The 15,896-nt window shown below is 43.4% G+C and overlaps 2 protein-coding genes across 2 annotated transcripts in view; one reads left to right on the top strand and one right to left on the bottom strand.

Moving 5' to 3' along the window:
• LOC311148935 (transducin-like enhancer protein 4) overlaps positions 1–7,320 on the top strand; it is a gene marked incomplete at its 3' end in the record, with an annotated part of 66,711 nt that extends 59,391 nt beyond the window's left edge. The window contains exons 17-20 of the mRNA XM_084185970.1: positions 310–457; positions 704–854; positions 975–1,051; positions 7,213–7,320. Of these exons, the coding sequence (XP_084042096.1) occupies positions 310–457; positions 704–854; positions 975–1,051; positions 7,213–7,320 (484 nt within the window). The remainder of the gene's footprint in view (positions 1–309; positions 458–703; positions 855–974; positions 1,052–7,212) is intronic.
• Positions 7,321–12,136: 4,816 nt separating this feature from the next.
• Positions 12,137–15,896, bottom strand: part of LOC311149246 (transducin-like enhancer protein 1) — a 44,184-nt gene continuing 40,424 nt past the window's right edge. Inside the window, exons 18-20 of the mRNA XM_084186337.1 lie at positions 14,187–14,337; positions 13,680–13,756; positions 12,137–12,614 (exon numbers count right to left, since the gene is read on the bottom strand). Coding sequence (XP_084042463.1) covers positions 12,507–12,614; positions 13,680–13,756; positions 14,187–14,337 — 336 coding nt within the window. The 3' untranslated portion in view covers positions 12,137–12,506. The remainder of the gene's footprint in view (positions 12,615–13,679; positions 13,757–14,186; positions 14,338–15,896) is intronic.

Genomic DNA, 15,896 nt, shown 5'->3' with positions numbered 1-15,896 from the left:
TTAGGAGAGGTGAGGAGGTTAGGAGGGGTAGAGGGGGAAAATATCATAGTCTGGGACCTGCACAACCAGACCCTGGTCAGGTAAGAGAATGAGGAGAGGAGAGGGGGAGGGTAGGGCAGGAAAGGAGAGTAGATGAGGAGGAGAGGGCAGCAGAGGAGAGGAGGAGGGGAGGAGGGTGGGGGAGGAGAGGAGAGTAGAGGGAGAGGGTAGAGCAGGAGAGTGGAGCGGAGGGGAGGAGGGGGGAGAGCAGGGCAGTGGGCTATATGACTATGGCTGGGGGTTGATGTTGAATGTGTCTGTGCTCCCCAGGCAGTTCCAGGGCCACACTGACGGGGCCAGCTGTATTGACATCTCCAACGATGGGACCAAACTGTGGACGGGGGGGCTGGACAACACAGTACGCTGCTGGGACCTGAGAGAGGGACGACAGCTGCAGCAGCACGACTTCACCTCACAGGTACTGATGAAGCACCTGAGACGTTGTAAGACTAGCTGACACTAGCTAAGACCAACTCAGTACTGTCTTTCTGAGAAGACTGCACCTTAATATGATACTGTACACATCAGCCTCTATCAGACAAGTCACTATGCTCCTCTCTATTGTATCATATCTCACATGATGCTGCTGATGATCTTTGTCAGATGAGCTCCATTCAGTCGTGTAATGAGCTTTCTCTCTCTCTCATCCTCTCCCTCCCGCCAGATCTTTTCTTTGGGCTACTGTCCTACAGGAGAGTGGCTGGCAGTGGGTATGGAGAGCAGTAATGTAGAAGTGCTGCATGTCTCCAAACCAGACAAGTACCAGCTGCACCTCCATGAGAGCTGTGTGCTCTCACTCAAGTTCGCCTCCTGTGGTACGTACAAGCTCAGAACTCTGACTGGCACTCACACACACTCTCCTAATGAGATGTATAGTGCTTGCATACATCAGCTAACTCTGAAGTATAACGTGTGTGTGTGTGTGTGTGTTTCAGGCAAGTGGTTTGTGAGCACAGGGAAGGACAATCTGCTGAATGCATGGAGGACTCCATATGGAGCCAGTATTTTCCAGGTGAGAGAGAGAGGCAGTATAGCCCTATGGCTAATACTCATATGGTATTGTACCGTCAGTGAACCCAACACTAACCCTATCCCACCCCAACTCAATTCCTTTTCCCTATCCCACGACCAACTCCAATCAATAGCCCAATCTTCTAATATTCTCCTGTTCCCATCAGTGTGATGGTGTGAGTGTGTGAGTGTGTGAGTGTGTGAGTGTGTGAGTGTGTGTGTGTGTGTGTGTGTGTGTGTGTGTGTGTGTGTGAGAGAGAGAGAGAGAGCACTGGCGTAGCACAAACCCCCGCAGCCCCCTGGGGTGTTGGGGGACCCCTAGTTTTCTCTCAGACTGGTGGCAAAATGTGTAGAATTACAGGAAATTAGCTTTAAAACGGCAACATTTTCTCTCATCCTCATGGCAAAATGTGTAGAATAGCATTAGATCAGCTTCAGAACAGCAACATTTCCTCTCTGCCCCATGGCAAAATGTATAGAATAACATGAGATTAGAACAGCAACATTTTCTCTCTGCAACATGGCAAAAATGTATAGAATAGCATGAGATTAGCTATAAAACTGCACATTTCTCTCTGGCAAAATGAAATGTGTAGAATTGCAGAAAGTTAGCTGTTTCCCACTGTGAGAGAGTGAGGGTGGGACAGAGGTTGAAAGACAAGTTGTTTATCACAGATATGATTCAAGGTGATTTACTGGGGTTTATCAGACAAAGAACAGACTGCAACACACACACACTTTAGGCTATGTCTGTGCTGGGTATGTATGAGTGTGATGATGAGCTACAGGAAGACCAGTTAAAGGGGAGATATTGGGTTGTGTGTGGGAGGGAGGGAGGGAGGGAGGAATCTGCAGTCTAGTGTTAGTGTCTCCCTAGGGCTCTGTTTGCTAGTCTAGTGCAGGGAGGGAGGAATATGCAGCCTTGGTTAGTGTCTCCCTAGGGCTCTGATGAGCACAGAGGCTATCTGCTTTATTATCCAAATGCCTCTCAGTTCCCTCTGCATGACGTCTCACACTCTCCCTCGCATCTCTCTCTCTCTCTGTCTCTCTCACACTGTGATACACCTTGAAAGCACCTCGGCTACGGCATGTTTGTTTGTCTGTAAGGGTACATACACTACAGCTTTTTAAATGCAGACACGAAACCTTCTCTGGAGATAGTTTCGAAGCGCCACTAAACTGACATTTTACTTGTCTGTAAAGGAATGCCACTTCTGAAGTGGGATTAACATCCATCATTAGGTGACCAGGACTGTCAATCAAATAATCTTGAGCTGCCTGCACGCTTCCTGCCTGCCTGCGCGCAGACCACTCTCTCCTAAAAAATGTTTTTACGTTTGTTAAATACCGTGACTTACCAAGACATTTAGTCGAAAGAAAACACATCTAGCTACCCTACCATAAAAAACTGCATAAAAACAACACAGCAATCAGGAACATTTATTGTCGTCAGAGAAACAATACAGAACATTCTATGCCGGAGCAGAATTCTACTGTCTGAAAAAGTACAGACGCTTCTGATGCTGCACTTTTTAAAATTGTCTTAAAGATTATCAGTTGTCGCTATCGACACGTTCTATGTCTGTAAAGGGTATTATTCTGCTACTTCCTCTCGCTTTCTTTCTCTTGCTCGCTTTTACTCCCCTGATTCATCTCTCTCTCTCTCTCTCTCTCTCTCTCTCTCTCTCTCTCTCTCTCTCTCTCTCTCTCTCTCTCTCTCTCTCTCTCTCTCTCTCTCTCTCTCTCTCTCTCTCTCTCTCTTGTTCTCTCTCGCTCTCTCTCGTTCTCTCTCTCATGTACACACATACCCCCCTCTCTCCTCCCTCCAATTACTCTCACTCATCACTACCTCATCCCCTTGTACCTCTCCCTCCTCTCTCCCTCCTCCCTGTCTCTCTCTCTGTATTGTGAGCGTGTCTGTCAGTCAACAAGGCCTCTCTCACAAGTGACCTGCTGATTGACAGCCCTGGTGACATGAACCTGTCATGTGGAGGAGGGAGGGGATGCAGGGAGGAGGATGAGATTGAGAGAGGAGGGAGAGTGGAGGGAGAGAAGTGGGAGGAGGGAGAGGTAGAGGTTCAAAGGAGGGATGGGTTGAGAGAGGAGCAGGGCTAGGGAACCATCTGGGGATAGGATGAGAGGTCTGATGCAGACAGACAGAGCCTGAGCCTGGTGGAGACAGAGAATGGAGGTACAGTAGTAGGGATTTTTTATTCAGTTAATGTAGAGAGAGTCGGAGAGAGAGTCAGCTCCCTGTGTTTCTGTGGTTCTGAAAGCTGTGAAACATGAAACTCCTGTCAGTTTGAGGATAGTCTATGTTCTATGAGTGGGTAAAATAACTATTTTCACCACTTCTAAGTCGTCCGTCTGTGAAATCAGGAAATCGTTTAGGAACTTGTCATACCTATAAGGTTCTCATCACTGGAGATAGGGGATAAGACAATATCACATTTCATAACGCTTTAAAAAAAAATGTATGCACTAATGTAAGTCGCTCTGGATAAGAGTGTCTGCTAAATGACTAAAATGTAAATGTAAAACAATTACCTGCACTCCAGACCGCCAAGTCAGCCAATAGATGGTATGGGCATACTTGTCTAGAACAGGGGTTCTCAAAGTGGGGTCCGTGGCCAGATCAAACGCATTAAGAAGGAAATAAATTCCACAAATTAACTTTTAACAAGGCACACCTGTAAACTGAAATGAATTCCATTTGACTACCTCATGAAGCTGGTTGAGAGAATGCCAAGAGTGTGCAAAGCTGTCATCAAGGCAAAGGGTGGCTACTTTGAAGAATCTCAAATAGAAAATATATTTTGATTTGTTTAACACTTTTTTGGTTACTACATGATTCCATATGTGTTATTTCATAGTTTTGATGTCTTCACTACTATTCTACAATGTAGAAAATAGTAAAAATAAAGAAAACCCCTAGAATAAGTAGGTGTATCCAAACTTTTGACTGGTACTGTATATTTATATGAATTTCACTGTGACAGTGCGACCTGCTGCTGGTGACTATCAGGCAGTGAGGCAGGCTGTTGCTGATTGAGTGGTGGGGAGGGAGGGCCGGAGAGGTGTGTGACACTGAATCCCAAATCAACCTCTTCCCCTTGGCCCTCCATTTGCGCGTTCCCGCGTGTCTCCACTGTATGCACAAGTGTCCCAAAGCTGGGGGAGTGAAAATGATGGCGGGTGTAGGTAGGGGCTAATTAGACCCTACGATAACCACTTTGACCGAGCCAGCAACGCTGCCAGTTTCAGAGTGAAGTTTAATCCCATAAGGCTTCAGAGCTAAATTTAATCCCATAAAGCACCATGTTATTTTTTGAGTTTGCACAATGGAGAGTGGTGCTTAATTATATACCAAGTGCATTTGTTTGTTGGATTTCGAGACTTGACAAATGAAATACCTCCCAAATTAAATGTTATTAGCTGTTACTGAGGTCTATATCTTGCAAAACAACTGTTGAGATTTGTTAATTTGAATTTAATGCTTGTTTTATTATTTAAAAGTAGAACATGAATTGCATCATTCAAATTAGGAGTGTGTCCCAAAAATGGGCGGCAGGTAGCTTAGTGGTTAAGAGCGTTGTGCCAGTAACCGAAAGGTCGCTGGTTCTAATCCCCGAGCCGACTAGGTGAAAAATCTGTTGATGTGCCCTTGAGCAAGGCACTTAACCCTAATTGCTCATGTAAGTCGCTCTGGATAAGAGCGTCTGCTAAATGACGTAAATAAAAAAGGTTTATTGATCCCCTCCCCACTCTCTGGCAGTCACGCTCAGAGTTTCGTCAGCAACACGTGACACAGAGGGCCCTGTGAGCGAGTTGGTAGGGGCGAGGGGTTGGTTTGGGATTCACAGTGTGTTGAAAGAGCAGTATAGCAGGCAGCTGAGTCTGAGAGGAGCGCAGGACGCGCGCACGTCGTGACGTGAGAACAACCAACTGCACTAGCTAGCTAATATACATCTATTGGATAAATGTGGCAACTCCTCTCTTGCTGCGAAAAATAATAATAATTGGGCTCATTTTCAGGCCTTGTGATCAATTGGGCTCGTTTTCAGGCCTTGTGATCGGGTTTGAGTTGTCATTCGCTGTAGAATTTAGCTAGACCTGGCAACCCTGCACACAATGCACCTTGTGTGTCTGTTGGAAAGGGCCGTTGTTACCATAGCAACGTCTGCACCCTGCGCTCTGAGGTAGACTGAGACGAACTGCAAGTTGAACATGGTTGAGATTGTAGACTCCTAAATTGCAGTTTGTTTAGGCGATTTTACAGGTAGCTAGCTACTTCACATGCTAATATTGACTTTGCTATATTTGTGTGTAGCTACGTTTGCAGACAAGTTGATACCTAGCTCGCCAGCCGCCCAGAGAGAGCATTGCATTGTGGGTTTTGTAGTCGACTTGATCTGAAACAGATTTCCACAACGATTTTCACATGTTGCTACCAACCTTGTTATAACGACAAAATGAAACATTTGTCAACAAAAATATTGTTCTCACATATTTGAGTTATTTAACCCTGTAAATCATAGGAATTGGTGGTTTTGGGTGGATTGTTTAAGAACCTGGGTTGACATCACTCTGCCTGTCAGACATGAAGAAGAAGAAAAGTTACAGGCACCATTGTCTGTTATGAAACATGTATTGTGTAGCAATTACCATTACTGTGGGGATCTAAAACCCTTGTAAAGTAGAGAATGGTCAATAATACATCAGAAAGACCATAATATATTATTGACTATTCTGATTATTGTGTCCAAACAAAAACATTTTATTTTGTGCCCTATTTTGATTCAATTAATACATCTAGGCGGTAATCAGTGAGGCTGGTGGGAGGAGCTATAAAAGGACGGGCTCATTGTAATGCCTGGATTGTAATGTATGGAATGGAGTCAAACATGTGGTTTCCATATGATTCATACTGTTCCAATAATCCATTCCAGCCAATACAATGAGCCTGTCCTCCTATAGCTCCTCCCACCAGCCTCCTCTGATAATACACGCTAGCGTTATTAGGGCATTTTGAGCTATAAGGAGCCAACTCTGTAGTGGACCAACATAGAGACAAGCCTGGTTTATACCTGGTGCTAACATGCGTCCTTTGTCCAGATATTCTTTCAAAATAATATGTATTTATTTATTTTAAGACACGTTGATGCCATAAGTCAATGGTGCCACATGTCAATGATTTTAGAGGGCGGGATAATGTTGGTTTCACTGTCCACAACGTGTGTCTGACTACCTCAGGAGATGGTCAGGAAGACCTGATCACAATCAGTTTACAATGCATCTTTTAATTGTCTACACCTGTCTAAAAATGTGGACACGTTTAGGACAAAGAACGCATGTTAGAACCAGATATAAACGGGGCTCCTGTATGCAGATTAACTGACAGATATTCTTTCAAAATAATATGAATGTATTTATTTTAAGACAATTATTGATGCCATAAGTCCATGGTGCTACCTGTCAATGATTTTAGAGACCGGCATAATGATGATTTAAATGGTTTTACCATCAAGATTGGTTTACACTTGATTGATATCCAGATACAAGCTATGAGGAGCCAACCTCCGGAAGTAGTCAGGAAGATCTGACCACAATCAGATCACAAAGCGTCTTTTAATCAACTACACCTGTCTAAAAATGTGGGCACAATCAGAATGTGGACAGGATCAGGACAAAGGACGCATGTTAGAACCAGGCATAAACGGCACTATAGAGACATGAGAGGCGAGTGAGACATTAGCTTCCTGAGTAGAGCAGGGATGTGTGGTGCAATGTGGGACCCTCAGGGAGATCTCTCCTAATCACTGTCACTCACCCACCACTGTGGAAGTGTGTTCCTTCCCAGACCGATCTGTGTTCCTGAGTAAACACACATCTGTCTCTTACTGTACCTCTCTGTCTGTCTCATACTGTCTGTGACTCCTTATCAGTCTCTCTCTCTGTTTAAACTCAGTTTCACCCTCTTGTTTAAGACATGTAGCTGTGTGCAGCTGAGTGTTATTACACCTGCTGATAATGACCAGGCTTTGGCAGGTCCACGTCAGAGTTCATGGATGAGTCACTGATGTGTAACAACTTTTTCCCTTCTTTCTTCCTCTCTCCGTCTCTCTTTCCCCCCTCCCGCTCTCCTCTCTTCCTCTCTCTCAGTCCAAGGAGTCCTCGTCTGTCCTGAGTTGTGACGTGTCACCGGATGATAAGTACATAGTGACTGGTTCTGGAGACAAGAAGGCCACCGTGTATGAGGTGGTCTACTGAGAACAGGAAATAAGGGGGGGTGGTGGGGTTACCTACTTCTGGCCTACAGCAGGGCAGGTGGGGGCTACTATGGCTCTTTTGTACAGTAGCAATGCTCCCCAGCTCCGGCTCCCAAAGGACCCTACTACAACACCCCTCCTCCTCCTCCTCCTTCACCCAATCTCAGCTAGCTGCTCATCCCAGCACCTACACCCCCACCATAGCCCTGAGGATGAGGCAGGGTAGAAAGAGGGAGAGATGTGTAGAGAGCAAGGGAGAGTTAGAGGAAGACAGAGGGCTAGAGATAACGAAAGAAGGAAGGAGAGAGTGAGAAAAGGAGGAGGGTAATTAGTGCTGTTTTCCGATTAAGAGCTCAGCAGAAGGGAAACCCCAGAGGAGGAGCGTGCCACTCTGGGAGCTGCAGCGAGGAGCACTAATACCAGACAATCGATTCATTAGTCAGACAGTGGAACCCTTAATGATGCCACAGCTCCCCAGCCAAGTGTGTCAGGAGCTTGGGAGAGCTAGCACTGTGAGCCGGGCTGGAGAAGTGCTGGAGCTCTGCCCCAGAGATATACCCACAACACAAAGAGATACACACACACACACACAGCCTTGCACCCAATTAAATATTCATAGCAGCGCTCCCCGTCTCACTCCCCTAATATCTATTTTATTTTCGTCTCACAAAGGCCACGTTTAATGAGGAGCAGAGTCAATCTGAGTCTCAGCGGGCCCCTGTGCCACAAACACTAAACAGACAGGAGCAACACTGTGCTGTGCTGTGCTGTGCTGTTCATCTTAATGCGTACCAATGGATTGTTCTCCTGACACCGCTCACAACTTAATGCTCATTTAACTTCCCTGTTTAATACTACATGCTTCAACGTGTAGCAAATAAGGAAATTGATGATATCCATGTATATTGCAAAACCCTGCTTCAATAGAACTTGTCACAGAGCTTAATGTGTAGATTTGTTTTAAGTCACGCTCAAGCTACTTTTAATAGTCGTTTTGTTGCAGTAATGGTTGCTTTATGTTTTAAGAGAAAGCTATGTTTGCCTACGCCTGTACTTTGGCCTTGGAGAGCAAGAGGAAGTGATACACACACTCCACGACCTAGTGGAACACACAAGGGGGTTGAGGGAAATATATTTATGTCTTTGTTTATTCTTTTTTTAAATCTGATGTGTCCTCCTTGGTGATGGTGACAGGCAGTGGACTGTACTACCCTTTCACAACAACACAGGGGTTCTGAAACTGGCCCACCATTTTGGGGAAGGCTTGTTCTGACTCCTGCTTTTGTTCCCGTTTCAAGCAGAAGTGATAACCGTACTTATGTATGTTTTCAGTCATTAGTGTGTAATGCTATTTCAGTGTTTCTGTTCAGTCTGTAGTCAGTTAGTATACAGCAGCAGGTGTTAGGTCATGTGGCTGTGTTGGGGAAAGGTGAAGAGACATTGGGAAGTCTACAGTATATGATGCCTGCCTCCCACTCTCACTGCCTGTCAGCCATAGACAGTCTCTTTCAACCCAAAATCAAATCACATTTTATTGGTCACACATATTTACCAGATGTAATTGCGGGCGACAGTCTCTCAGCTCACTGACCACGTTTACATGCATACATATATTCCGGATAGTAGCTCATATCCCGCTTAAAGGTCTTATTTGGGATAAGCTGTTTACATGCACCTTTGATAGCCCACTCACGAGTATCCCTGTAACCATGAATAAACAGAATATTCCTCATTTAAGTTCATATGGGTTAAATGGAATAGCAACTGAAATCTGGACACTGACTGTAGGCCTATGACCTCTCACATGTAGCATAATATATTAACTCCTGCAGAATTATGCATTTCTTGCAGTAAAATGATATAACAAATGTTAATTTTGTAAGGAACAGGAGTGAGAAATATCTCTTGAGAAAATGCAAATGCACGTGTAGTGTTATCTTTGACACTTATGCAAGCAGACAGTATTTCAACCACATAAAATATGTAGCCAAGACGAACTGAATTCTTTTTAGAAACGCGTTTCCTCATTTTCTCAGCTTTTCAATTCCTTAAAACTTGTCAAACTGATGACATTTAGACATTTTGCACAGGACCAATCGTTCCACTGTTTGAGTTATTGCGTTTTCTCCCCGGTCCCTAAACGAAAGACAACTTTACCGGTGTTAACTAGATTACTAATGTATTCATTCTATTGATGTAAGTAAGACATTATTCTGGTGAGCACTACTTTATTTAGTATTCTGTGGCAACAAGTTATGACAGATTCATGCAGCTTCTCCTAACTAGTTGACAAACAAATGGCTTACCAAATGTCAGAAATTATAATCTGGCCTACCAAATGTCAGAAATAAGCAGAAACTTGTCTAAATTAGGGGTGAAAGTAGCCAGTAAGCTATACGTTCATGTACGGAATATCAGCAAAATAAATTATGGAATTATGGTGGAAAGAACTGCAGAGGTAGCCTACTTTTTGAAGTGATTTGTTTGACAATCAGATGAAAACATCACACAACACCCATGATATGTGAAACTGAGCCTGTGCAGACTGCGAAAAACAGGAAAACGGGATAAGATGTTTATATGCCACAGGATGTGGTCACTAAAACCTTCACAGCCCCTGCTTTCTCTGTTCCTACAGTTAATTACTTTTGTTTTAAGTGCTCCATTCAAGCCGTAGCGCGATTTACATTTAAAGGTCATATGCAGTGTTTCCCGTGAATGAAGTCTCCGCGAAAGTGGGAACATTGCCTTTAAATGTCTACCGCACTGTAGCACAGGTCTTCAGTGCTACGGTTTGAATAGAGCTCTTATTTTGTTACTTTTAAAGCCAAGGAACAAAAAAAAAAACGCATTGTTTTCCTTCCTGACAAATTTCCAATATGTTGTACAAGAAATACTACGATGGAGCCTGTGCAGACCGCGAAAAACAACAGTAAACAGGATAAGATGTTTATATACCACAGTAGCCCGTCTAAGATTAGCATATCCCAGGCATCTTATCCGGGTTTCTCATAACCGGGATACAAGCCTTTTTGGGTTATTGTAAACGGGATATGATGTTTGTGTGTCAACTCAAAAACAATACTTGAGTATCCAGAATAATAATGGGATATTGGAGTGCATGTAAACGTGGTCACTAAAACCTTCACAGCCCCTGCTTTCTCTGTTCCTTTCTCTGTTTCGACAGTTAATTACTTTTGTTTTAAGTGCTCTATTCAAGCCGTAGCGCAATTGAAATTTAAAGGTCATTTTCGATCGAGCCGACATATGCAGTGTTTACTGTGAATGAAGTCTGCGCAAAAGTGGGAACATTGCCTTTAAATTTATACCGCACTGTAGCACAGGTCTTCAGCGCTACGGATTGAATGGAGCTCTAGAGCTTAGTTACATTTAATGCCAAGGAACAAAAAAAAAAAAGCATTGTTTTCCTTCCTGACAAATTTCCCATATGAAAAGAAAAATAAAGTGTTCATCTTTTTCAAGTGCCGCTGACCATTTGAGTATTTATTTTTCTTAAAGAATGCAGTTTTGAATGTTGGAGACGTGCAGTACAGTATGAAAACACCAAGAACCATACAAAATATTTTATTGGTCTCATTACATCACCTAGATCTACTCTTGCCCACATCATTCCCCCAGACCCTCCCATCTTTCACCTGCCCCACAGGTCCATTCCTTGGTCAGTACACACCAGCTCCCCAGCTAGAGAGAATGTGGTACCTCCACCATCCCATAATCCCCAGCTCCTCCAGGTAAATGTTGTCTAGGCCATGGCCACTTCATCCCACTCCTAATGAGAGTCCATTAGAAGACATGGCCCTGGGGGGCCTCCATGACATAGCTGGTATACTCTCTCAACATGTACTCTTCAGACCGTTCAGATTTACAGGGGGCACTCAGTAGCTTTGAACACATTGTGTTATCATTATCCATCTGTACACAGGCAGAACTGCCCACTCCTGGAACATGTCCACCTTTGGATATAAGTCCTACTCATGGTTGAGGCTTTGTTCTGAGCAGAACTGTACTCTATAGAGAGAGTGAGAGTACACAGGGTGTGTGTAGGGAAGGGTTGAGAGGACACTGAAGTTGGAGGCAGGTCCTCCTTGGGCTCACTTCCAGTTGAGGACACAATGACATTAAAAGCAGCAGACAGTCAGCCAGACTCTTATCAAAGCTCCCACTGAGCTGTGTGGCTGCAGACATCTTACCAACCTTTCCAGACCCATCAGCCCTGTATGGTGGTTAGTCACAGTCCTGTTTCTCTTGGGAATATGCACTTAAAGAGATACTCAAAACTACAATGTACAAATGAATCATACCACTTTTCTCCCCGGCTCTAAGCAAATCCGACCCATGTCCTTTTTTGCCTTTAGAGCTTTATTTACAGTTGATATATACCGAGTTCAAAGGTCACGATGCAGTAGTGAAAATACCTGTCTATGTGCCCTAACAAATACAATAGAAAACATGTCATTGTTGAGTGTTGATGTAGTAAGTAGCCATTTCCCTGAAATTGCAGAATACTGTGAACACATATTTTCGTTTCATATCCTGGATAGTGTTCTGTCCTTTTATCATGTATTACAATACAATCATATTGCTGCTGAATCTAACCACGTTTAGTCATTGGAATCTCACAGCAAACTGTCTGTCCGCCATACCATCTGCTAGATGAGTACAGACATTCACAGTGATACGAGCAGAGCAGGGACTGGGCTAGGCTACACACAAAACTGTGGTCACCCCCCCCCCCCCCCCCTCCCTCCCCCCTCCCCCCTCCCCCCTCCAGCACTTACAACCCCCTTATCTCCCTCTGTGCACACACCATGGTCCTACCGCTCGTCAAGAATTCTAAGGCTAAAAAAATAATGCATTTATTTTTGCTAATTTTTTGTTCACTACAGAGGTTTCATTTTGTTAAAAAAAAAGAAAATAAAAAAAGGTGGGGAAAAAACAAAGAGTTCTTTGGAGGAATCCCACTTTTTGTGTCGCTAGACTACCAGCTTTTTCTGAGCATTTTTTTTTAAGGTCAAAGTTCCAGATATCCACGCCCTCATCTGCATCCTTTACAAAAGTAAATAAAACAACAAAGTACAATGTGTGTCTTGTCTCCACCACTCTTTACAGTCATTGGTGCGCCAGGGGAGCATCACCCCCACTTTATCCAATCAGAGCACTCCCTCCTCAGTAGATGACTTCATACACAGTGGCCTTCTTGTCACCCGAGCCCGTCACAATGAACTGGTCATCAGGAGAGATGTCACAGCTGAGCACCGAAGACGTCTCCTTTGACTGGAGAAACAAAAAGAAGACTCCAGTTACACACAAACCAACCATATTTCACAGAGACAATACCATCATTACACAAACCGACCATAATCACAGAGACAATACCATCATTACACAAACCAACCATAATCACAGAGACAATACCATCATTACACAAACCGACCATATTCACAGAGACAATACCATCATTACACAAACCGACCATATTCACAGAGACAATACCATCATTACACAAACCGACCATATTCACAGAGACAATACCATCATTACACAAACCGACCATATTCACAGAGACAATACCATCATTACACAAACCGACCATATTCACAGAGACAATACCATCATTACACAAACCGACCATAATCACAGAGACAATACCATCATTACACAAACCAACCATAATCACAGAGACAATACCATCATTACACAAACCAACCATATTCACAGAGACAATACCATCATTACACAAACCGACCATAATCACAGAGACAATACCATCATTACACAAACCGACCATAATCACAGAGACAATACCATCATTACACAAACCGACCATAATCACAGAGACAATACCATCATTACACAAACCGACCATAATCACAGAGACAATACCATCATTACACAAACCGACCATAATCACAGAGACAATACCATCATTACACAAACCGACCATAATCACAGAGACAATACCATCATTACACAAACCAACCATAATCACAGAGACAATACCATCATTACACAAACCAACCATAATCACAGAGACAATACCATCATTACACAAACCGACCATAATCACAGAGACAATACCATCATTACACAAACCAACCATAATCACAGAGACAATACCATCATTACACAAACCAACCATATTCACAGAGACAATACCATCATTACACAAACCAACCATAATCACAGAGACAATACCATCATTACACAAAAGGGATTTATATAATAAATAGTATAAATGGCTTAAATAACTAGAAACCCAACAAATGCACTTGAAATAGCATTTCACTAGCGACAAAGTGTAAGAGACAAACCAGTTAGTAAATCAAAGCGGGGACCTACCTGGAATATGCTTGATCCATAGGGTGTCCGCCATGCGTTCAGAAGGTTATCTTTGCCTGTGCTCACAAACCATTTACCTGCAGAACCAAAGACACACACAATGGGAGATGAAGAGATATACTCTGGGCAGAGGAGATGCAGCATGACAGAGAGGGATGGCTAGTTTGTTGCATACAAGGAGAAAGAGACTTATGCTTTGTGAGAGTGTAATTTCAGGCTAACCCTACCCATTCAAATAGTATTTTAAATAATCCCAATCCCCCCCTCCCTCCCTCCCTTTTTCTTATTTTCCTACTGGCCCTTTGCTCATAGCTCCTTTATTGAAGGAAAATGTACTTACTATGACTGAGATATATGTGGTTGTCCCACCTAGCTTTCTTAAGACGAATGCACTAAATTGTATGTCACTCTGGATAAGAGCGTCTGCTAAATGGCTAAAATTGTATTTTGTCCTCAAGATTACACAAGAAAACATTTGAATGGAACAATTAGGAGTGTGGTACGTACCACAGTAGGCAAACTTGAGTGACAGCACACAGCTCTCATGGAGGTGCAGCTGGTACTTGTCTGGTTTGGAGACATGCAGCACTTCTACATTACTGCTCTCCATACCCACTGCCAGCCACTCTCCTGTAGGACAGTAGCCCAAAGAAAAGATCTGGCGGGAGGGAGAGGATGAGAGAGAGAGAAAGCTCATTACACGACTGAATGGAGCTCATCTGACAAAGACCATCAGCAGCATCATGTGTGAAGTGATACAGAATGGAGCGACAGGTCTTATATATTAGGCTGTGGCTGTGAAAACAGTTAGACAAAGAAAAATAATTGTTTAGAACTGATAATTGAATGCAATTGATTAGCGAATGTTATCGATGGACACAGCTTTGTAGAACCAAAACAAACACATGCCTCTGCTCAACACTGGAACTCAAGAACGAATCGTTTGGGGGGCTGCTGCAGTTCAAACTATATTGTGCTAATCTCCCTCGCGGCAGTCAAGCAGAGAGCATTCCGTCAAGAGTCATTCACAATCTAGTCCTTTGTGGCCACAACTAGAACTTGTTTCAAAGCCATCAATAAATAATTGTATGTACATTGTTTGAAGCACACTTTTAGAAGTATCAGTCACAAATGTCAGCTACAATAAGCCCCCTTTGGTGAACAAGAAGCTTGTAGAATCATGATTCAAGTTTTTAGTTCATTGTTTGCCGGTAGGGGGTCCTGCGTGCTCTTGGCATTACTGAATCAAATGAGTCGAAAGATTTGTTATTTTGATTGAATGAGTTCAGTAAAAAAAGAGTCAGTAAAAAGAGCTGAACTTCCAATCACTACTGAGGCAGAGGAGTTGGCAGCAGTACGTAAAAAACATCCTGCACATGCGCAGAAATCTTTAGCTACGGCAAATCGGGTTGCAGAAAATCCGGAACCGCAGCCACTCCATATATATTAACAAGTGAAATACATTACTGGGGCCGTATCCACATAGCATCTCAGAAAAAGTCTTAGGAATCCTGTTGAAACCGTTTTCAACACTAAAAAACACTCCCAGCTCAAAGTAGGTTTTAGGATGATGTTAAGACACTGCTCAGACAAACTCTGAGCCAGGAGTAAAATCAACACAAAGGTTTATCTCAGCTGGTAATCACAACAGTTACTGCAAAGGAAAGATAGTGATGACGCTCATTGACATGGTTGCAAATTATTGGGAATAACCAATCGCGATAAGGCATCGCCAGCTGTGAACTCTATAGCATGTTTCAAAACTTATACGGTGAATGTGACTATAGCCTAGAATTCCTGGTTCCTTCAATGATGGCAAGTCTTCCAGGTCCCCAAACCATCACAATACCACCACCATGCTTGACCATTGGTATGGAGGTTCTTACTATGGAATTCAGTGTTTGGTTTTCACCAGACCCATGTCGTCCAAAACGCCAAAAAGCACCTGGAAGATCGTCAAGACTCCTAGAAGAATGTTCTATGGACAGATGATTCAACATTTTAACTTTTTGGATGACATGGGTCCAGCGTGGTGGTAGTGTGATGGTTTGGGGATGCTTTGCTGCCTCAGGACCTGGACGACTTGCCATCATTGAAAGAACCATGAATTCTGCTCTGTATCAGAGAATTGATACAGAGTAGAATTCATGGTTAAGCTTAAGCGCAGCTGGGTCATGCAGCAAGACAATGATTCAAAACACAAAAGCAAGTCTACAT

The sequence above is a fragment of the Coregonus lavaretus genome (assembly GCF_964263955.1).
Source record: "Coregonus lavaretus genome assembly, chromosome: 21".
NCBI lineage: Eukaryota > Metazoa > Chordata > Actinopteri > Salmoniformes > Salmonidae > Coregonus > Coregonus lavaretus.
Note: the sequence above shows the minus strand (reverse complement) of the source record. Positions and strands in the feature narration are given on the sequence as shown.